Source organism: Triturus cristatus, chromosome 4_2 (assembly GCF_964204655.1).
Source record: "Triturus cristatus chromosome 4_2, aTriCri1.1, whole genome shotgun sequence".
Lineage (NCBI taxonomy): Eukaryota > Metazoa > Chordata > Amphibia > Caudata > Salamandridae > Triturus > Triturus cristatus.
The window spans coordinates 416,816,338-416,841,499 of NC_140586.1; the positions used below are offsets into that span (position 1 = coordinate 416,816,338).

Below are 25,162 nucleotides of genomic sequence, written 5' to 3' on the forward strand. Positions count from 1 at the left end.
TTTTTTATTATACCAAGGATATCTCTTTATTAAATGACAATTTGTTTGGTATCCTTAGGTATTTTTAAACTCACCTTGCACACACCACTTTACACTGACCACTCTGGTACTTCCCTTCCACATACCCGCATGCACCCATCGGCAGTTCTCTAAAAGATCTCCGCCAAAGAGACCCTTCGGGGGACCCGTAGGGCATTGCACCGCCGGCCCGACGAGGAGCAAAACGCCCGATGATGAAGCATGACATCCTTCGGGGTGTGTGAGGGCAACAAGAGACAATAGTGTGTCTCCCCTGTCACCCAGAGTACCTAAACCCTGACCTAATTCTCTCTATCTTTTCACTTCTACTTGTGGATCTTGGTCGCTCCTTGACCTGATTCACCTAGGAACAGTGCCTCTTTCTGTGATTACTTGTAGGAATCCTCAACATGTACAATTTGCACAACAGTTTACTTATGTTTTAGCGAACGTGTATGCGCAAAAGACAGGGCTAAACATTTTCTTTGTGAACAAGATCACTTGAGACAGTAGCTGTGTGTTGATACGTGTAACCATCATAGAAAGAACTTGGTGAAGGGATGATGTGCAATCAGTTCAAATGTGTCTAAGTTGAACATATCAAGAGAAACGAGAACTTGGTCTAAAGAGTGGACATTTCATTTGTAGGGGGTCTGGCTAGCACTGTACGGTGCCCTCTAGTATGTGATGATTTCAACAAATCCAAAAGCCAGATTATAACTTTACCAAAGAGTGAAACACATTGTGGCTGTAAATATACTATCAAAAACCATGCGGCCGTCGTGGGCGGTAAATGCAGGGGCCTCCATGGGCGGCCAAAGGTTTAGCTACTCCACTGAAAAGGAGCAGGGTAATGCAGCATGATGCATCGTCTAAAATTTGCATTCACAGCATTGGCAAACCACCTTGCAAGTACGGACATTCAGCATTCAGAAGATGTTTTCTAGGATCTTTAGGCCCTCATTCCCAGTGGTCAGGTAATCGGAGTTCAGTTTATTGCAGTAAATAAAATCTAACTGCACTGAGTCTGAATTTATGGGGTGCAAAAAATACCACCTAAAAATGATTTTGGGGCAACAACATGTAGATTTAGCCAATTATTGCACCAACATGTGCAAGCTGTGCTCACCAGTGGCATTACAATAGCCCCTCAACCCCAGCGGTGTGGGGTCCCCCGAGCTCCAGGGGTGGCACTGTTCACGGATGGCGGGCCCCTGGTCTGAGAACTCCTGACTGGGTCCGAAGTGTGAGGGGCCACCTCCATGTACTTTGCAGATGGGACCCCTCAAGTTTCATTTCACCACTGGCTAATACCAGACATTTTTGCCCAACACATATCAGTAGGTTTGACCTGGCAATATTTATCGCAAAAGCCATAATTCAGGTATGTCTCACACTTATCGTGGCAGATATTATGAGGGCCCAAGTCTTGTAGAAATTGGAGAAAGACATCCTCTTTCATATCAAACTGTGTGAGAGCCACAGAAAGAGACAGTTTGGCAATTCCTGTTAAGTATTAAACCACTGAATCAATGTATCTCTAAGAACATCCCGACAGTCTTTAACAACTCATGTAAATGCCTTATGCTCCAGTGCAAGTGTTTCCTTTTAGAATTTGGCTGAGGACATAATATTAACAAATGCTATGAAGAATTGATTTTGTTTACAGAAACATTAAATTATTTAATTATATGGCTTGTCTTCAAATGTTCAAGGGCCTGATGGAGCGGAGGTTTGGTCAACTCCACTGTAATATTCCAGCTTGGAATTCCTGTGGTTTTGGAAGACTAAAATGTGATATAACCTCTCATTCAATACCGAGTAGTCAGAGATGGGGTTAGAAACTTCAAGGTAGTTGTGGGATTCGTTTTTGGTGGTTGCGTCTACCTGTGGGTGGCATGTTTTGCTTAACTGAATTAAATTATAAAACAATAAAAATTATTGAAACTAATGATGTCCTGGGTTTTCAAGAAATCACTGAATTACAATTATAGAAACATAAGGTACAGGTAAAAAAAAAAGGTGCTCTTGTAAAGAATATATCTTTATGAGGTTACGGTATGTTTTTTGGGCTACTGCCTTTCAAGGTCACTCATTTATGTACGTAAGTAGCTATACCATAACTGTCAAGTGAAGAGGTAAATGCAGTTTGAAAGCTTGCAAACAAAAATATGTACAAAATCAGGTATTATGAATTTTCACCTTTTAAAGCAGTTTTACATGTTAATAAAATAGTGTATTATTCCACGAAACTGCATCGAAGCTGTGCAAAAAAGGCCACTTGCTGACGTCATGTTTCTACCCCCAGATGGATTCGCCTCTGTGCTGGATATTGGTGCTAATGCTGCCTCTCCATGTGTGTGCTTATCCGAATGGAACGGTGCTGAGTGCTTGCAGTTCAATGACGCCAGCGCACGGAGTGGCAGCTCAGACATCACCTGCCCCTTTCAATGTAACCGTAAACCAAACCGTATACACACCCGGCGACAAAATTATAGGTAAGACAAAGGTGGAACCTGGCAATTTCCATATACAGTTGTTATTTTTCCCTTTGTTTCCTGAGACGTTTGCCCACCAACCAGAAACTCTTCTGGTGGCTTGTGGTGTTATATAAAACAGCAGAAATTAATGTATTTTACACTGTCTTTAAAACATTGAGGGCATCCCTAAATTAGCATATAAGAAAAGGATTTGCAAGAGAAAAAAGTAGAGCCTTCCTAAGAAGTTATTCCACCATAAGATGGGTCTGGGGCATGAAGCCAAAAGCAAGTAAGGGAGCAGACTTAGCACTCGGGTACTCCCCGTCAGGAAGGCAAGCAGGAATGGGGTGTCTGTCTGACCTCTCTACAGTTCATCATATACTCAAAGTTGTATTCAAGAGATGTCCCATGATGCCTTTCTCCCATGTACCCTACAATGGGCTCAGCCACAAACATTTCCATGACGTAAACTCCCTTCACGCGCTTCTCCATGTACGCCCCTCTGCAGCAGTTCGTTCTTGGTCTTCTCTCCTTCTCCTGTGTGAAAACACCTTGTCTAACTGTATCTTCTCCAGGCCAAGCTAACTGTAACTTACTCATTCTGCAACTTATCTAATAGAACAGTACCCCTATTCTTCACTAGCAAACGTTGTCCAACTGAAATGCAAATGTGGAACAGAAAGCATTCTACGAAACTCACATGAGAAATTAAACATTAGTTTCAGAAACGAGGACATTTCAAATATACTGCAGATTCAGGCCTACGACTTAGGCTAAAATAATGAATTCAACATGCCTGTATGTTAATAATTACAGAAAACAATTGCGTTCAATAGGAATATTTCCCCAAACTACATTAATACGTATATTGCATCTACATCATTAGCGTAGGAAGCGTCCAAACACCGTTGATACATTACTGAATCACATTCACTTATCGGGCCTATGAACAAATTAGATTGGTTACATTTTTCAGCACTATGCATTATTTATTAAGCTTTACATTGGAACATATTCATTTCGTAAGAATGTTGCTTAATTCACATTTCCTCTGACATCTAAATTTTCTCACAGCGATTGATAATATGTAGGTGCATTCTACAAGCGATTATATTGCACTCCTAACAGGTAGGATATGAATTTTCCACTCTACCAAGCCTATATGCTCACCGAATGTATGATGTTACAACGCATACATTTACAATGCATGCCTTTACAATGCAGTTCTTACATCGCAACATCCTTTACAACGCATTATTTTACATAGCATGCCATTACATGGCATTTTCAGAAACTACCTTTACAATGCATTCCATTACATTGCATTAAACCTTTACATCGCATACCATTACATTGCATTTAAGGTAAGTGTTGGATAGTATAGGGGTAATACTTACTATTCTAACTCCAGTGAGTGCAACAGTAGGGTAAGTGTTGGATAGTGGAGGGGTACAAATTACTATTCTAACTCCAGTGAGTGCACCAGTAGGGTAAGTGTTGGATAGTGTACTATGCATTGTAATGGTATGCGTTGTCATGACTTGTGATGTAATGCCTGGGTTGTAGTGACATGCATTGTAATGACATGCGTTGTAGTGACATACAATGTAATGGCTGCGTTGTAATGACATGCGATGTAAAAGATGTTGTGTGTAATGACTGCTATGTAAAGGTAGTGCGATGTAATGACTGCATTCTGAAGGTTGTTTCCCATGATTACCTTCCAGTCACTTCTGTGAAGAAACCTGATAAAATTCACTTTCCAAAGTTCTCTGCACCACGTCCTCTTCATCAATGTTGTGGAATGGTAAATGTTGAGATAAGTGAATAATCTGAATTGCTCCTGCTCTGTGAGCCTTTCTGCATATAAAGCAGGGTGAATTATAAATTAATATTAAAAAGGAATGTTTAGGCCTGGGAAAAGGCTGATTTTAGCAGGTCAAAATGGCATTTTAAAACTGAACTTCAGTCTGCACTGGCAGGACTTTGGCATGTTTTACAGTGCCACTTTAGTGGGTGGCACAATGAGTGTGGCGGCCCACTAGTAGCATATCATTTACAGGCCCTAGTTACACGTAGTACCATTTACTAGGGACTTATAAGTAAACTAAATGTACCACTGAGGTGTATATCAGTGTTACCACGTCTAAGGGAGGGAGCACAAGCACTTGGCCACTGGTTATTTGTTAAAGTGCACAGATTACTAATGCCAACAAAAACACGTTCAGAAAAAGTAGAGGAATGAAGGCAAAAAGTCTGGGGAAATATCCAACAAGGATGTCAGGTCTAATATTCAATATTAGTATTTATCTATTCCTAGAGGGTAGCTAGATGCATCCAGTTGTTTTGTAGTTGTATTGCCTATAGTTTATTAGACGTTTTTTTAATATTTTGCTAAATGTAGAAGACAGAACCAGCAAAGCCTGCAAAAAGGACAAGCCCCAGAACTTCGAAAGTAAAGTTATACTACCTGTATGTTATTATATGATATATGCTTGTGATGAACCCCTTCAGCCCTAGGAAATAGGACAACTTGTTTGGCCATTACTTGGAAACATTCCAATTTAAACCTTTGGCTGCTTGCTATCAAGTTTATTAATATGTACTAGCCCATATTGATCAATAATAGGACACATATGTCCACTACAAGAGCCCCAAAGAACAGAGAGGTCCTGTCTCTTGGGAGGATGATTACAGATGCAAACCTCTCTCCTCCGTGGTGGAGGTGACATTAATCATGAGGATGTTATGATCATATTCACAACAATTAGCCACACTAACGCACACCATCAAAGACAAAAAAGCTGGTATCATTTTGGCAAAAGGCCTGTCTCTACGTGAAGACCCCATAGACCTCCACAACCATCAGAACAAACCTGTTATGCAGCTTGACAATTAGGAGGGTCGCCATGGATTTAAAAAAAATCACAAGTTAACAATCCCTGCGGTATGCGCCTAGTCAATGTAGCCATTTTTTTGTATCCACTTCAGATGAGTAGCACCTTTCACATCAGCACACTATCTGGAAAATGTTTCACTAGCAGTTGTGCAATGTGGCATTAGATTGCCCTAATGGTGAGCACTATGGAAGAGGGCATTGCAAGTTGCCTATCCTCATGCAAACAGGATCCAGCTGTGAGGATCATACTAAACTGCAAGAGTGAATGTTCATCTTTTCCATGCCACCTTATGTAACCTGTGGTATTGCAGCAATGGCTGCATCTGTCGCCGTCTTCTATCACCAGCTGACCACTAAGGACCTGAACAAAATGGAGGCCTATATATGTGTCAAGATAGAAGTAAATTAACCAGTGCTATGTACCACTAGATTTTATGGTAATAGGGAAATGCAGCACAGTTGCACTGGTGACCGCAATGAGAGAAAAAGCAGGAGGCAAGATTATAATTGCCCACTGAGATTACTGAGGGTGATGATACGCAGGACCATTACACACGATTATGCAGAGCAGTGTTAGAACAATTAATATTTTACTTTGAATGGTCAAGACTGTAGGTCATTCTCAATCCATATATCCATATGAATTCATTTCACTAACTATGTAGGGTCGGAAGACTTAGGGAAGTATCCCTTACACAGTAAATTTAAAGGTTCTAGTAATGTGTCATTAGCATGGCTCACCTACAAACAGCATTAGCTGTCTGTTGTCAAAATACCTATTGAGTCAGCTATGAGTCAGCCATTCCTTACCATTGGTTGGCATTCTTGTCAGCCTCATTTGTTTCTTTTTATTTGATTGCTATTCTTCCTCTTTTGTGTTTGTCCCTTTACTGGAGCATAACCTATTTACTATGTGTTTTATAGGACTTGTATCCTAACTACTCTTGCATCCAGGGAACTACTATTTTGTTTTGGTTTGAGCACTCCATGGGAGTGTATATGTTTTCTTGCTCTCTCTCCCTCACCCCTGTGTGATATGTCCCCTTCACATTCCCACCCACTGCACTCTCCTTGTTGCTAATCAGGTGCTTTCCCCACTCCTCCTTGTCCTGCTCATTTTATTATAACCCTCCCATTGCCCCCTCACTTTTCTTCTCACTGCCACAACTCATTAGCGGCGAGTACTTGCTTCCCCTGCTCTCCTATTGTTGTTGCCCCATACGCTCCCTTTCCCGATATTTAAAAAAAATCTATTTAGTATCAGGCCACTCATTTCTGTGATGGTGATTACATACATCTTATCTTTTTTTTTTTTTTTTAATTCAGCTCTTCAAGACAGGTGTCGACCATCAAAAATAATTTGGCTAAATGGCTGCCTAATCATGATGCATGAGTGCGCACACCTCATCACATGATGGCCAAAATGACTGTCCGGGCAGTTAGTACAGCAGATGTCTGAAAAATTGCACATACTTGATCGGCAACAACCTCCCTTCTCCTTAATGTGTCATCAGGTTTACATGCCCATATGTCATTATCATTTTGGCAAAAAACATTTTTTTCATTTTGCCACTGCTGAAGAGCATCAGCAACAAACATTGGCAATCGAAAAGATTGACTAATGCCATTCAAAGGTGAGACTTATCAGCTTTGCCAATACTTATTTAACTTTCTGGTAGCCTATTTCACAACAATCCCTTCTATGAATACTAATGAGTGAAAGATAGCATGGCGACAGCAGCCTTCCAATAAGAAGCTACCATGTTTACTGCAAGGCTGGGGTTGCCACACTACCTTTCACATCAGCTCTTATGACATAGACATTGACATGCCTCAACCAACACAATTGGTGGAAGGAACAAAAGTGCTCAAACCAGTTAACTCATGGCCTTTCTGCTTTTCTTCTCCTTTTTAAGTAAGTGCCTTGTGACTCATTTTTAGTAATTTATTTTTGTAAATATGTTTTCTAATAATCTCTGTTATTGTGAAATATCCCAGCACTATTTGCCAAATATCAAGTAGTAGTCAATAAATATTAAAGTTCACATGTGGTGCATCCTATAGCACCCTAGTAACTCTTTTTTTGTTCAGCGGCATTGCCTTCCTAATTACTTTTCACCATTCCTTTGTTCAAGCCTTACACAGATTCACGTTACCATAGCATGGATGGGCATATTGATGTGCCCATTCATTCTGTACGTCTGCTAATTGGCATCATGGAACTAATTCTCCTTTCATCCACTTTATTTTACAGAATGTTGTGTTCAGTCTTGATCCCTTAGTCCAATAATGACCCTCAAATCTTTTGTTTTTTCATAAGAACACTTTTTATTCCATTTTTATCATAAAACAGTTACTACCCACAGAGAAGTCTATTGCTTCAGAATTGCCTACAATCTGGTGTCCCTTTTCACATCTTTCCAAATACCCATAAGAGTTTTAATACCTGGTGGGACCCTTGTCGGCAGGTGCCCCTCCATATAAAAAGTGTAGTTAGCCAACATGTTTCCAAGGCCATCCTCCCACTATTATAAGTGAGGTCCCCCTGGGTTTGTGAATCCAGTAATTGATTATTGACAATGGCACCACTCAAAGGTAAGAGAGGAAGTCACTCATCCCCCCTGCTCCATCCAATGTGGACTTACAAAACTTGGCTATGCTGACCATTGGCTCCCCATTATTCCAAAGAAAATATGGAGCAAAGCCATTAAGTGCCTGAAAAATGTTTTGAGGATTTTATGCGGAACATTTTGCTGAACATATAATATCATAGATAACTTCAGCCCAGTAGAGTTGTGAGAAGGGTCGTATAGTGCTGCATTTCTCTTATTGTCTGGTCCAACAAGGGAGAGACTCTGGAGGCCCAGTAGCTGTCAGGGTCCTCGGGTATCCCCATACCCAAGTACTTAATTTCTGCAGTTACTACTCTCAGATGTCCTTGTGTGGTCTAGTCAGTTCTATTTGGTAGCGCACCCCAAAATAAAGAGTAGATTTGTCGAATTGAGGCCTGAGTGAGTTTCAAACTTATCAAGAATATGTATGGCGCTAAGTTCACATCTATCCTTGAGTTTCAGATATATAAGCAATTCATCCTCACAGAATAAGACTTTTTATTACCTCTAGGGCCCAGTCAAAGTCCTCCTTCTTCCCATCCTCACTGATGAAGGCTGCTAGGGGCTCCACTGCCTCCTCTAGCAAGAGCGGCAACAGTGGGCAACCCTGTTGTGTGCCTCTAGCAGGCACCATTTGTGGATAGATGACCCCATTAACCAGAATCCTAGTTGTCAGATATGAGTACAATAGTCATGTATAGGCCAACAATCTTAGTCACCATTTGCAGTAGATACAACAAGGCAAACATTTAGTTGTAGTCCAGCCTGTCAAATACCTTTTCTAAATCTTCCTGAAGGATTGCCAACAGGGCCTTTAATCTCCTAGTCAACATTACTTTATTATTTAAACGCTGTCTAGTCAATCGTTAAGGCAGAAAGACACTTTAAGCCTGACAAACAAGCTCGTCAAACACTGGCAGGCAGGGATATAGAATTTTGGAGAGCATCTTGACCTCAATGTTCAGATGCGAAAAGGGCCGATAGGATTCACATCTCTTAGGTATCCAGCCCCCCTCAGGATTACAGTGACAACCACTTCCCTCAGATCTCTGGGTATAATGCCTGGGTCTTTGGATGTTTAAAAAAGGGGTCAACTAGGAAAGAAAAGAAATCTCTATCTAAAAGCCTTTGTGAACTGACACCATTCCAGTCTAAACTTTCCAAGTGGCAACCATGATTTTGTCTACTGTTGCCATTAAGGGATTTTCTAGAAGCATCCAAAAGTGGGAAAATTGGAATATTAGTTATAGATCTCTCCAGATGCTGGGAATTTACTCATCTACCATGGCAAATTCCTCTACTATCAGGACTTGGTCGTTAGATCTCTTCCACGTCTTCTGTCCGGCTATGTGATACTGTTGTAGATTGCTACTCTCTTTTACGTAACCAGTGGGGCAGCTTCCCTGCTTTATCTCCCTGTTGATAAGATCTTCTGTTTGAGGCAAGGCAAGCCCACTGTGCCTCCATCAGACACAGCTGGCATGGATGCTGCTAAGCAGTGTCAGATTCAAACCTGATGTCATCTGTTGCTGTCCTCCTGTACTTCTCCTCCAATGCAAGGATTTTTCTACTTTCTGCAGCATCTCCTTCTTACCCTTTTTATATTTAGCAATGAAACCCATTGCCTAACCTGAATAACTGGTTTTAATGTCCTGGATAAATCTACTTTTCCAGCAATAGTTTAAAAATACATCTTAATTTCTATTTAAACAGATTTGCTGAAGGAGCCTTCGCTCAGCCACCAGGCAATTAATCACGCAGACCAGGCCACCTTGGGGTCCCACTATCAAATCTCATATTCACTGGGACATTAGCAGAAAATCTGCTTGCATCAATATATGCATTCTTGATCTTTTGGGAGTCTGTCAGGATATAGTCATGTTGTTGAAGTGACCCATCAGAGCCAGAAATTTTAAATACACCCCTTCTCCCGCCATGTTGCCTCTTCCACACGTGCAGAGGCTGTACACCTCAGTGAAGGAGGCCAAATTGCTCTGTCTCTGTACATTTGTACCCCTCTGGGAGTAGCTATCCATATATTTGTACACTACCCCATTGAAGATCCACCAAATTAGGTCCTGTCCTTGTGGGGCATCCAGCACGGTAGCGCCTTAAGGACATAAAAAGTCTACCGACAGCTATGGTGGATAATACTGGAGGAAATTAGTATTGACTCATATACCTTACCGGTCACCATTAGGAATCTACTCAACTTACACACTTACACACATATTCTCTGAGGGAAACATCCTTTACAACGCAGTCATTACATCGCACTACATTTACAACGCAGTCATTACAACACAACACCCTTTACAACGCATGTCATTACAACGCAGCCATTACATCGCATATCACTACAATGCATGTCATTACAATGCATGTCACTACAACACAGGCATTACATCGCACGTCATTACAACGCATAATACCACTGCACTATCCAACACTTACCCTGCTGTTGCACTCACTGGAGTTAGAATAGTAATTTTTACCCCTACACTATCCAACACTTACCTTAAATGCAATGTAATGGTATGCATTGTAATGGTATGCGTTGTAATGGAATAATGAGATGTAATGGAATGCGTTGTAAATGTAGTGTCTAAAAATCCGTTGTAATGGCATGCGATGTAAAATAATGCATTGTAATGGATGATGCGATGTAAAAACTGCATTGTAAAGGCATGCGCTGTAAATGTTTGTGTTGTAACATCATACATTCATTGTCTGAATGTCATGGGGCAATTGTTTCCTCAAAGGTTTTTCTACTCCACTCGATCTCTGTGAAAATCCTGCATGTAACATACTGCCAGAGCTGTAGTAACCCAGGAAACCACAATTTCCATGTCACAATTTCCCTGTCAGGATTGTCTCCAGGAGCATGAGGGTAACCACCCCATTTTTTTTGTTTGGCCCTCCTGAACTTGTTAAGAAGACCATTGACATTCCAGGAGAGGAGGTTTACATCTCTGATGGTGAAATTTCCATGCATGATGCATTGCAGGCTAAACTGAAACCGTCAACAAACCAACTAAACAACTTCTCCTCACAATTCTTACCATGAAGGATCAGTCAGGAAGAGTACTCAAATCTTTGACCCTCAAATTCTAGTTGGTTCTAAACGCCATCGGCTGCACTGGATATCTCAATTTCAGCCCCAAATAATACTCCCAATCACTAGATAGATCACTCTTTTTTCTGCATAAAGAATGTTGGGCCAGATGTGCGAGTGTATTATTCACAAAGTGGAAAATAACAATTCAGAGTGGGTCACAGAACAACCTGCCTAACAAATATTCATTGAGCAGGTCACAAATTGTGACTCCCTCTGATTGGCTACCTTCACTGGGATGGTGGCCTACAACGAACAGAATACCACCTTTAGTGTGAATGTCATTTAAAATGGAAAAATATTTTTGTTAAAACCACCCAAGTTTTTAAAAGAAAACATGTCTGCAATAAAAAAATAATATTCCATTTTGAAAAACTTTGGTGAGATTAGCAGTGGTTCCCAGGACCACTGCATATTGACTGTGAAGTCGCCACAACAATTAACTTATCAATGGTTTGCAACTGTAATTACAGTCGCAAACCAGTGATGCATGGAATACTGACTCAGAGTTCGGAAGGGACGCCCATACCACACCTCTTCCAAGTTGCAAATCGGTATCCATTTCTAATCAAATTAAAAAATTCGGAAAAACTCTGGTTTAGTATATCAGCAGACTTGAGACTGTTAAAAACATGAGTACATCTGGCCCATGATTCTTAGAAGTTGACCCAATTTTTGTGATATAAATGTTGCACTTAATTTTTACACATTGTGTGATCAGCGTATGCACTTTCGATACACTTCATGTTTTACAGACTTGTAATTACCTAGAATCAACAATATAGGGGCCGATTCCAATCCTGGAAAAATATTCCCCATAAGAATCGTATCTGGATTTTTTACCGTACGAATCATACAAGTCCCATACAAACTGGCAAGTACGATTCGTACGTGAAAAAGTCCATACGAATCGCATTGGTTAAATTCCCCGACACGTCCTCGGGTCAGAAAAGGTGTCCGACACGTCCCCGGACATTTTTACGTCTGAATCTGAAAACTGAAGTCCGAGCGCGCAAGTACGATTCGTACCGTCCGTCCGATTGTACAACCGCATGGTAAAAAGACCATGGCGAGGTCCAAACAGATGCCCGGTACGCGCCGAACACCCCCCCCAGCCCCGCGGATGTACACGCCGTCCCCCCCAGCCCCGTGGATGACCATGCCGTCCCCCCCAGCCCCGCAGATGTACGCGCCGTCCCCCCCCCAGCCCCGCGGATGTACGCGCCGTCCCCCCCAGCCCCGCGGATGTACGCGCCGTGCCCCCCAGCCCCCATATGTACGTGCCGTACCCCCACCCCAGTAGGTACGGCACGTACCCCCACCCGTGTATGTACGGCACGTACCCCCACCTGTGTATGTACGGCACGTACCCCCACCCGTGTATGTACGGCACGTACCCCCACCCGTGTATGTACGGCACGTACCCCCACCCGTGTATGTACAGCACGTACCCCCACCCGTGTCTGTACGGCACGTACCCCCACCCCCGTACATACACGGGTGGGGGTACGTGCCGTACCTACGGGGGTGGGGGTATGGCGCGTACATACGGGGGCTGGGGGGGGATGGCGCGTACATACAGGGGGCTGGGGGGGGACGGCGCGTACCGGGCCCCCTATTCCGCTCGCATCGCGGCATCCTTCGCTTTTCCGGCACTTTTTGGGTGCCGTAAAAATATTGCCGTCCAGACTGCTGTCGGTACGAATCGTACTTGCTGGGACGTAAAAACATGCCTAACTCCGTCCGGACGTCACGTCCGCGGTGTCCCGGATCACATTCGTATGGATTTTGCTGTCGGTCGGTGTTTTTTCCGACTCGTACGGAAATGGTGTTTCCGTGCGAATCGTACTTGCAAGTTTGTATGGTGTTCTTACCGGGTACGAGTCGGACGGAGAAAACGCTCCGACCGACGGTTCGTACCTGGTTTTTCCAGGATCGGAATTGACCCCATAATCTACTATTTTGGCAAACCCTTGACTTTTGGGTCCGGTTGCTGTCAAGTGTATTTGTCTTTTAATTAACTGGCTATATTATACCCATTTACATTTTCATTATCTTCAATGGAATTCTGTTGTTTACATTAATAACGGTCATGTTTTGTCATAATGATATTGCCTCAATAACTCTGGTGGTCCTCTATCATTACAGATCTTTTTCCTCCAAATGCTCTTTTTATTTCAGTGAAAATTGTCAAGAGCAGCCTTCCCATTGAAGGATTTCTACTGCAAGCCCGCACAGCTTCAAATGACAAGACCCCACTAGGATCTTTTGAGATCACGGGGGACAGCATGCAGACGCTCAACTGCACGACAGCGGTAAGCTCAGATGCCTCAGAATTCTGTGTCTTTTTAGCATGGATGTCAGTTATGGGTGTCAACAGGTTAGCAGTAGCCATCCCTGGCTTGTCCTCTGATGCCCCTTGTGCTGCCTTTGCTATCCCTGGTCTCAGTGTCACGAAAACAGCCACAGAAACAGGAAGTACATTTTCAGCTGCAAATAGGTAGCTAGGAGTGGAACAATGGTTCAACCCTTTGAGGTCATTAGGGTTCAAAGGGTGTTACACCATCCTTGGGATTTTGGTGTGCCATCATCTAGTGAAGGCGTCTCCAACGAGTAGCTTGTGAGCTACTGGTAGCTCTCTATCTACCTGTTAGTAGCTATCCTGTGTGCAGCTCAGACTTGCTTAGCTGAATAAATATTTGTATACCAAAATTAAAAAGGTGCAGTTGAGACAAAAATAAGTGTATTTTCAGACCTTATAAGAGAAAGTTTGGAAAGAAAGTGGTTGAATTTATTTCCAAAATAAATTTAAAGCTGATATTTGAGTGATAACTCATGTGGTGTTGGGGAGAATTGTTACTTATATTATTACCTTGGTACCAGAGGCATTGCAACTGTGACTTTTGTGTATTACCCACGTGAGGCCATTCACACCGACAAAGGCTTTTTTTACATTACTGCTGGGAGCATTGCATAATGCACTGAAGTGATAAGTGCTGGCATCTTGCATATGGTGGCTAGTTATGTAATCTTGTCTGAGGTGGTAGTTGTTAAAACACAAGTTATATCAGTAGCTCAGGATGATTTTCATTCAACATAAGTAGCCCTTATTACAGAAAAGGTTGGAGACCCCTAATCTAGTGTATATATAAGAAAGGTGAAATGACGAACTTAACATACAAATGGAAGTTAAAAGGCGAAAAGCAAAGAGGGAAGGGAAGAAAGAGAGTTCAGTGGTGGTTGGTACTCCAGTTCCTCCTCTGTTTCTAGCTGCAACTGCTCACTGCAAGCACAGTCTTAATTTTATTAATTACTTTTCGTAAATCGGATAATTTCCCACTGCAGGCATGAGCAGTACAAATATTTCATATTTTTACAAATATGGCATAGTCTATTTGGGCCTTAAAAACAACATATCAAAGTTGTATTAAGGGCCCTCTGTTATTGCCTTGATGGGCCATCTTACTATTTCCATTAAAGTGTATTAGTGTGGATTGATCGTTTGGAGAGCAAATGCAGAAAACTAACCCATTCAACTTAGCACGAATGCAATAAGAGTGTTGGAGATCCTCAGGCAATGGATCTCCCTTTCTGCCATACTGAAGGTCTGCTTGACTTGTTTAGAGTCAGACAGACCTCCTTCCAGGGCCGGCTTTAGGGCGGTGCCACGGGTGCGCCACACTGGGCGCTGACTGGAATTGGGGCACTGACATCAGGGAGTTGGGGGCGGCTCTGTGTTTGGCAACGATTTAAAAGCACATGTTGCAGAGTTCCTTGTGCGCCCAGCTTTCAGGCAGCAATAAAAATCTTAAGATTACTGTTGTGATTAATGTTCCTGCTACAGAGAGAGAGATCAGATTTTTGTCTGGTGACAGTTTTGACTCAACATAAAGTAGCGCAGAGGGTTAATATGCCTGCTGCAAAGAACAGCTCTTTTTTATTGTGGATAGCTGAGTGAATTGTAAAGCTAGACTTTACCAGAGCTTTAAAACAAATTAAATGTATATGAGAGAGGGTCTATGGAGAGGAGAAATGAGGGGCGCTTTTGCTGAGTGGTAGTGAGGGAATCTGAGGAGGAAGTCATGGGGGGGCACCAATAAAGATTGTTTCACCAGGCACCAGCAGCGCTAAAGCCAGCCCTGCTGCCTTCAGTATATCAGCGGCCGAGCCTACTCCATCTCCCACACTAACATACAACCCCGACGGCCCGATGGAGTAAGGGCTGTCAGAGATTTTGCCATTTGTGTGCCCGCTCTATTTAAAGTCGGCAAACAAATTGCAGGTTTTTACTTCCTCTTACTGCCTTCCAAAACCTAGCAGTGCATGAAAGTAAAAACATTTCAATGACACCTACACCATGGGAGAGATCTCCCATGCGAGGGGTCATTTCCTTTTTCTTGTTTTTCAAACAGAAAATATTGCTTTGAGATTTTCTTTTGGAAAAGAAAAAATAAATTGTATGAGTGCGATATGGCTCAGTCATGTTGATGAAGCCATACGACACACATTCAATGGATTGACAGGAACCACTGTGACAGCGTAACTGCACCGAAAATCAGGACCAGCTTGGCAATAATGGATGACCACAGACTGGAGTATTAAATTGGACAGGCAATCACCTTGATTTGGCTTGATCTGTCACTCGCTTTTGACACAGTCCATCCAACGATTCTGTACCAAGGCGTCTGGCCTTAAACAGCAGCTTCTGGCTTGGCTGCAATCTTTTTTGACAGATCATTCAAAGGCAGTATAGAGTTTCACCGGGATCTTCCTTATCTCCACATCTTTTTGATATGTATGACCAGTGGGTAGCTAAATAACTTGCTGAAAAAGGATCTAAACTAATCATGTGTGTAGATGACTTACAGATCTTGGTGAGTCTTGACAATCATTCTCCTTCCCAAATCGCATTTCCAAACATAATGTCATATGTATGGAAGTGGATGGGTCTGAACTTTTTAAAACCTAATGCAGACAAATCTGAGGTGATGATTTAATTAATAATCTAGGCTTTTTGACAAATATGAAATGGCCAGCAGAGCTGGGAGAATTACCTACCCCCAAAGTTGCTCTGAAGATTCTAGGAGTGATAATTAATGAAGGCTTTTTAAACTGTCAAAAATTTCCTCAGTAGTCTTAAAAAAATTTTTTCTAAAAAAACAGATTAAGACATTAGTGTCATATCTATATGTGGATGCCATTAAATCTGTAGTTGTGACACTGGTCTGCTCAAGGCTGGACTATGCTAAATCTTTATACTTAAGCCTCCCAGGCAAAGAGTTAATGTGATGCAAATCATCCAAACAATTGCACTGGTTAATAGTCAAACACAGAATTCAGTTTAAGGTTCAATGCATGGTATGCAAGGCTTTACATTGCCTAGCACCCATCTACATCGCTGTAATGGGTAGAGCCCTAGGCCCTCACGCGGCGTGAATGATCACACAGACACATAAAGTTACTGTCTGTAACTGGCCCAGGGTGCGTGCTGTGATGGATGGGTGTCGGATGAGTGTGGAAGCCAGCCCTCAAGGAGTGGCTGGTGGAAACACTTAGGGGCCGATTCCGATCCGGGTTGGAAGGGCACCGAATGCGATCCGGCTGGAAAAACTATGAGTCGTACGCGTGTTTTCCACCCGACTCTTACAGCTGTACGAGCGAGAAAGTACGATGCAACCTACGTGAAATTCACCGACCGAGTCGTTTCTGGGCCCGAACCGCTCCGTACGTCTTGGTCGGAAGCTAACCGTGGCATGCAATGGATGCGATTTACGACTGAGCCAGTACGATGCAAGCGTCGGAAAGCCTGTGCAAGCCGGAGTGTCCGGCTCGCAAAACGTGCGGGTGGTTGCCTTTGGGGGTTCGCGTCGGACCCCCTGTCACCCGCAGCCCTACAACTCGGACACATCCCCAACACAGGCATGTACGGTGCGGATGGCACAGACGCATACCCACTGTAGGGGGCGCCCTTGCGTGAGACGTACCCATTCAGTCAATGGGAGCCCATGTACGTGTCATACGACCGGCTCCCATTGACTTCTATGGGAGTCCGACCAAACCGAGTCTGGCAGCATACAGCCGCATCGTACTCGCTCGGTCGGACTGCAGGACTCCGGCTCGGTCGGAAACACTCTGGATCCGGCTCGGTCGGAGTGCTTTCCGACCCAGATCGGAATCGGCACCTTAGTGAAGAAACACTAGACTGTGATCAGCCAGTCACTAGATCCCTCCCAAGCATTATTGAAAATAGACAACAAGTAGAACCTGTGGGAGAGAACAAAACAACATAACAAAAATACCACTGAGTCTCTGCAGGTAGATAGGATGAATGGACAGGTGCAGCTGGGAGTAACCGGCATCACAGCACACCTCCGTAGTTCAACCAGACTACTCTAGGCACAAATGGCTGTGTGAATGAAGTCTGGAACTCTCAATCGCTGGTCCATGATATTACAGTCCACCTGGGAACTGATGGTGCTGTTGCGGTTAGTCTGACAGTGTTGGAGTCTATTTACAAATGTCACTGTGATGGTGCATCCAGAGAACTGGTAGAGTCTTCTGCAGAGAAATATTTGAAAACGCCCTTTCTCCATGGACGGCCAACCTGCCAAGATAGAAGACTACACTGCAGTGGTTGAAAGTCTTCCGCAAACTGCAGTAGTGCTTCCCGGCACCCGATGGTGGATGAGTTTCAGACATCGCTCTCGTGCCAGGACTACTCTCTCACAGGACTTCCCTTGAGGCCCTTTCTCACTGGGCTTCTACGGGACTGTCTGGAATGTATGGTAAGTCTGCCAGGCCACACAAAGTGGCCACTGGGGAACTGCCTACAGGACAACATACAAGTCACTCATTCCACTGAAAAGGCCACGTTACAACGCATGCCTTTAGAACCTATGCCATTACAACGCGGTCATTACAACTACCTCGTTGTTAAATTGTAGACCATTCCAATGCAACTCATTACACCGACTTGCTGTAGGGGGGCGCTGGATGATGGAATAGTATAATTTACTATACCAACTCCAGTCTGTGCGACAGTAGGGACAGTGTTGGATCTAAAATCCAACACCTTCTGCCCCCTACAGTAAGTTGTTGTAACGGCTTGCGTTGTAATGGCATGCGATGTGTAAACATCGTTGAAAACAATATTTACCCATTCCACTGCAAGGGTGGTTGTCTCAGGGTCTGTGGGCTCCTGTCATCAGAACTTAGGGGCACAGGCATCTGCTAGACTTTGGATAACCAGACTCCGACAGCAACCTCAGTGCTTTCTGGTCCCTGCTGTGGAGCTGCTGCAGACACAATATCTCTGGTGTCGGGATTCCCTTCTCACCAGAATTCCCTGTGGCCCTTGCCCCTGGATTGCCATAGGCCTGTGTAGATTGCCTGGAACCTCTTTTTGACCCACTCCCGAGGTCGCTGAGGAAGTCCCAAAACCAAGTTTCTCGTGCAACCCCAAAAGTGGATGGTACAAATGGTTGAGTATGCTCTCTTCAGCAGACTTCAGGTTCACTGGATGTAACAGCAGGTCTCTGGGTGGCTATCCTCCCACGACACCAGGGACACCTTGTCACTCTTCAGGTTGTTTTGTAGGCATATGGCTTCACTCAGGTGGTATGATGCTCCTTAGCATATGACGCTAGTGGCAATGATGACGAGTCTTCCCACTGGACAACGCGTGCTGCAGGTGGTGAAATATTGCTCAGTGTGATGATGCTTGTCACTCTTATTCCATCCACCTGCACATCTTTGGTTGTCAGGATGTTCTGGGTGATGTGTCCGTCACATACCTCTCTATCTTCTCCATTACATAGTGGCATTGTGCCACTCTTCTCGTCCACAATGTGGCGTCAGGCCACTCTCTTTTTCTCCATTTTCCTCTTCAAGATGTGTCCTTATGCAATCTAGTCACGCTCTTCATCCTTTTGATTAGGCCTCTCTATGTGATGTGCACTTCACATAGACCTCCCTGGTCACATCCAACACCTAGGACTGACTCTCTTCTCATCTGTCTCCTGACCAGGACTTTCGCTGTATAATTCTTTTTACAGGGAGCTCCCTGGTCACGTCCTGTCCTCTATCGGACCTGACTCTTGTCCTATCTGTATACATGACTCTTCTCCTCGTGGACCTCTCACAGGTCTTCTCATCGTGGACCTCTCACAGGTTCTGTCCCTTCCCTTAGGGATCTTCTTGGTACTCCAATCCCTGGCTGGAGGATCACCTTTCTTCGTTCGCCACTTCATCTTCACTCGAGGATGCACTGATTGCACCTCGAGGGACGTGCAGACAGAATATCGAGTTTAAAATATCGAGTTGCACAAATATCGAGTCAGAAATATTGTGGTTCAGAATTATCGACAGCTAGAATATCGTGGTCAAGCATATCGACTTAAGGTAAGTAATATCGATTTTAAAAATATTTAAGTGTTTAATATCGTTTGCAAAAATATAGCTGTTAAAAATATTGATTTTTTTAATTAATGTTATGTATTTTAGTACATGTTTTAATGTATGTGATGTATGTTTTTTGTATAAGAATTGTTTGTACTTTTAAGATATGTTTTACATTTTTAGTAGTTATTAATTTTTTTATTTCAATTTTGTGTTTTTAGTTCTATAGTGGGTTGTGGGTTTATATGGGAGTAGGGTGGTAAGTAGATTAATTATATTAAATTGTATTAAATTAACTGATTATGATTTATTTATTAATATTGGTTTAATTGAGATGCTATAGTGATAAATGTGTAAAGCAGTTTATTATTAATTCATTAATAATTTGTTGTTAATTAATAATAATTCATTATATTGTAATTAATTATGGTTATTGTGTGTTTAATTTTAAGTGTGTATTTTGGAGTTTATAGGTGTAAAGGGTGGGAAGTAATTTATTTTTAATTGATGAATTAATAATTGGTTAATTAATTTAAATTAATCAAATGGTAATTAATTATAGTAATTGTGTTATTAATTTTAAGTGTGTGTTTCGGTGCTTATAGGTGTAAAGGGTGGGAAGTAATTTATTTTTAATTGATGAATTTATAGCTGTTGTTAATTATAATTAATTGGTCATTAATTATGGTAATCTTGTAATTAATTTTAGGTGTGTATTTTGGGGTTTATAGGGGTAAAGGGTGTTAAGTTTATTTATTTATTATTAATTATTTGTTAATTGACATTAATTACATTAATTAAAATGTTGTTATGGTAATTGTGTGATTAATTTTAGGTGTGTGTTGTGTTTATAGGGGTAATCGATGGGAAGTAATTTGTGTTTAATCAATTAATATATAGCTGTTAATTAATGTAAATTATTTGATATTTATTTTTGGGAATTGTTTATTGTTTTGTGTGTTGTTTTTACTTTTAAAGGGGTAAAGGGTGAGTATTAAATAATTGTAATTACTTTATAATTAGTTGTTAATAGTAATAGTTTTTCATTTAAAAATAAGTTTTAATTGTCTTTTATTATTTTGAAGTTTAATTTAGGTGTGTGTTGTGGATATTATAGTGTTAAAGTGTGTGTAGTTAATTCATGTTTATTCGTTTTTTTATTAATTATATGTTTAATTGATTATTAATTATGTTAATTATCGAAGTAAATTTAATTTAAAATGGAGAAGTGTGTTGTTATTGGTGTGGTGTTATAGGGTAGGAAATAAAAGAAATACATTTATGTATTAATTAATGTTTTTGTTTGTAAATAGTTTCTGGTCCAAAATATTTTTTTAATGTATTTATTATTCTATTTTATATAATATTTGTAGGTATTTGTTATATGCAATTAATATTATAATATGCTTTCTTTTTGATATATTTAATATATTTGATTTTTAATTTTGTAAATATTATTCATTATATATATATATATATATATATATATATATATATATATATATATATATATATATATATATATATATATATATATATATATATTATCTACTGGCGGTCGCCAGTAGATAGTTATAGTTAGGACCCTGTTTCCATAGGAAATCCGCAACATTCTATTTGGAATAACTTTGGCGCCGGTGGACGAATCCTCGCGAAATTTTCAAAATAGGTGGGGCGCTACGCTCCGCTCCTACCCTGAAAGTCTCGGGGGGATTCGTCAAGCGGGGGCTGAGATAAAAGGGGGGTCCCAAAACGCGTTTTTCCAATGCATTTTTCCATAGGACCTTTAGACACAGCTACAGCCCGAACGGCTGAACAGAGTTACTTGAAATTTGGCAGAGAGGTAGTCCTCATGTCAGGGAAGTGCCTTTTGTAGGTCTGGTGTAAATCTGTTCAGTGGTTCCTGAGAAAATAGCATTTAAATCAATATATATATCTGAGCCAGCTTACGGTGCGCTTACCGTGCGCTTACGGTAAGCTTACCGTACGCGTACGGTGCCGTGCGCGAGCGCGATTCTGATTGGCTGTTAGATCTTAGTAAACATTCGAATCGTTCGAAACCAGGAAGCGGCGGCCGCCATTTTCTCTCTCGCACTCTGAGGGGGGGAGGAAAAACAAAGGCAAAAAACATGTAAATGGACTGTTTAGACAGCTCTTAACCACCTAGCCTTGATGAATGTGTCCCCAAAGAACCCCCAAGGCCAAAAATTCATTTTTATTTTCTTTACGCAAAATCGCCGATTACGCTTACCGTACGCGTACGGTAAAAAAAATGTTTAAAAAAAAAATTATCCACACTCTCCCCACCCCGTGTGCAAATGGTGCCCGCAGGGGACCATTTGTAAATGGCATCCAATACAATCAAAAATTAAAAAGCTTACCTTTCACAACGAAGCGCATAATATGTCCTCCGTGTGCGCACGGTGCGCGAAGCGCATCGTGCGTACATGGCCCACTCACGGCACTAACTGCGTAAAGTGGGCGCGCGGTGCGCGAAGCGCACCGCGTGCTCACTGTGCGCGCACGGTGCGCGAAGCGCACCGTGCGCGCACAGAACGAACTGCGTTAAATGGGCGCGCACGCCACGAATGGCGTAAAGTAACTTAGCATTTAAAAAAACGTACAAATTCACTGAAAAAAACATAGGTTTCACACACGTCATAGTTAGGAATTAGCATTTAAAAAACCTTGCAAATTCAGTGAAAAAACCATAGGTTTCACACATGTTATAGTTAGCTGGACATTTTACTGATAAAAAACCAATGAAATTCCCCCGTTATAGTTAGTGCAGGCAACTATAACTCACGCGACCGCAATCCTCTGCTAATGACATATGTGTCTTTATGAAAAAAAAAATGTGTAATATATGTGTAGCTAAAATTTAATGGAAGAAGACATGGGCAAATAATTGTCTAAATACAGTATTAGCATCAGCAGAGGATTGCGGTCGCGTGAGTTATAGTTGCCTTTTATTCCTTTTATTCCTTCCTTAAACTGCTGCCAATGGGAATCCATCTAGCAATTCAAGAAGACTCTTGGAAAGGCACTGTCTTTTAAATGCTGTTTGTTTGTTTGAGCGAGCTAGAAGAAGGCAAACGCCGAAACGCGTCCTCGCAGAATAAAGCAAATTGGATGTAACCCCGCGAGTGCAGCATGTTTCTTTAGGGAACAGGAGCTTTCATTTTTAAATGGACCCACCTCCATTTCTGCATGCACCCGTCACTAAGCGTGCAGTACGCCTAAAGGTGGACTTTGGAGCAGCATATATATATATATATATATATATATATATATATATATATATATATATATATATATATATATATATATATATATGTATATATTCAGTACGATTATTACCTCTCCGTAAATAATCAACTTGAGCCCAATTCCAAGTGTGCGATTTAATCAAAACATGAAACAAGCACAACGCCCGATGCATTTTGGTGAAGCCGCACCTTGGTCACATTACTGTTGCACTCAGTGGTATGGGAATAGTAATTTTTACCCCTTCGCTATCCAACACTTTCCCTACTGTTGCAATCTTTGGAGTGGTAATAGTAATCTGTACCCCTCCACTATCCAACAATTTCCCTACTGTTGCACTCTTTGGAGTGGGAATAGTAATTTTTACCCCTCCGCTTTCCAACATTCTCCCTATTATTGCACTCACTGGAGTTGGAATAGTAAATTTAATTACTCGCTGTCCAACACTTACCCTACTGTTGCACTCACTGGAGTGGGAATAGTTATTTTACCACTCCCTTATCCTTCCCTTTCCCACTGTTGCACTGACTTTATTGTGAAATTTAAGTTTAAATATTTTTTAATAGTTTAATGTTTTCATTTACTATAGATTTTTGCTTTTTATATTTTAAATCATTGATATATATTTTTATCTTTTATATAGTCTTAACCTTTTACATAAATTAAAAAGAATAGTTTATTAATTGTTTTAAAGTAAATATATATACATAAATAGTCATGCTTGTGTGTTTGTCTTTTTTATTAAGTTTATTTTTATGTTATATTTTATTAACTTTTATATTATATTGTTAAAATTTAATGCAATATATATTATTTTATTTTATATTTATATAAATGTCTATATTTTATACATCTATATTTTTTACATCGATATTTTGTTGTCGATATTTTTGTACTTACCTGTTTAAGTATAGGAGTCTATATTTTTGTTGTCCTGGATTGTGATTGTGTAGGTTGGTCAATATTTATTACATCGATATTGTGTCAGTGAACCGCCTCAATGCTATGCTGTGGCGGCACCTAGTCCTGCCCAAGGTCGGGCATGCTTGACCAGGTCTGTCACTCCATGTTCAGTGGGCCAATGGTGGCCATTCTGTGCTGGTGTGGCCGATTGATGCGGCCTATGTCTTGCGACATTCCTTCTTGTGCACTGAGGGCTCTCTCTTTCCATGGGCTCCTGCTCTCTGACCTCTAGATGTGGACCTATGCGCACCTCTGATAACGTGCTCAATCTTTCTTCAGGGGTCCCCTCTGCTGGCAGGTTTGTGTGCCAGCTCCTCGGTGGTGGTCGTTCACCACTAGGGGGTGTACTGTGCTGTCCTCTCGCATTGGGCACTTTCCTTCTTCACATGTGACATCTGCTCTCTCTGGGGAAGTCAATCTCTGGATGTATTTGTGGGGGTTTGACACCCTCCTCTGCTGCTGCGCTTTTGCCTTTTAATGTCATTACTATAACTGGGGCAGCTTTGGGCTTCCTGGGACTCTTTGTTATGTGAGGGTTAGCAATCCCTCCCCTTCAACATTGGGCAACCCACTTGCTCAGTCTCTGCTGTGATGCCTGGTGCCATCTTCAGTTAATTTTCTTGAAAGCCCATGCCGGCAGGTGCTGTCACCACCTCAGCTGTGGGCCACAGCAGCTTTCTTAGCGCTGCGGGCCCTTGCTCTGGAAGAGGTTACTCGAAACTGGTGCAGAAACCACCTATGGCCCCTATGTGGTACTGTAGCATTAGTTCTAGGTCCCCAGCAGCTTTCCTGATGCTGCTGGCCTCCTCACTCCCAGAGAGGGGATGCTACCCTCCAGACCAACAGAATGAGGTGAGAGTGGGCATTGCAGAGCTGTCTCTTACCCTAGGCAGCTTTGCCATTTACCTCCATGTCTTAATTTCCAAATTACAACCGCCGAGTGCAGTATTACCACCCGACTGCTGACACTCCAACCACCATTCTTCTCCAGCATTTTCCTTAATGCAGCGTAGTAGGAACACATGTGGTTCTTTTCATTCAGGCTTTCCTTCCTGTGGTCTGTAGACACTGGTGCATGGCTGTGCACTGGTGTGCAACCACGTGGTGGGGCAGGCACAGTCTTCACTTGCTCCCGATGCTGCTGACGCCGGCCTGACTCACATGCAGGTGCAGGGGCTCTGCAAAGTGCACCTGTTGTTCTTCTCAATATTTGCCCGGTCGGGCCTCCTGCATTGTCTCTGCGGCGCTGTGTGGCAACCTGCCACTAGGGGCACTGCATGCATCTCAATCAGTTGTGGTAGGCTGCAAAATGCTATGGGGCTCGCGGTGCATTGGAGATGCCTGCTCAGGGTCGGCAGTGCTTGCACACCGCGTCTCCTTCTTCTGAGCTGGGGGCTGAACTCTGGGCTAT

The 25,162-nt window shown here is 42.1% G+C and overlaps 1 protein-coding gene across 1 annotated transcript in view; it reads left to right on the forward strand.

Moving 5' to 3' along the window:
• Positions 1–25,162, forward strand: part of LOC146834492 (ferric reductase 1-like) — a 329,590-nt gene that overhangs the window by 94,929 nt on the left and 209,499 nt on the right. Inside the window, exons 2-3 of the mRNA XM_085600112.1 lie at positions 2,327–2,516; positions 13,306–13,439. Of these exons, the coding sequence (XP_085456238.1) occupies positions 2,327–2,516; positions 13,306–13,439 (324 nt within the window). The remainder of the gene's footprint in view (positions 1–2,326; positions 2,517–13,305; positions 13,440–25,162) is intronic.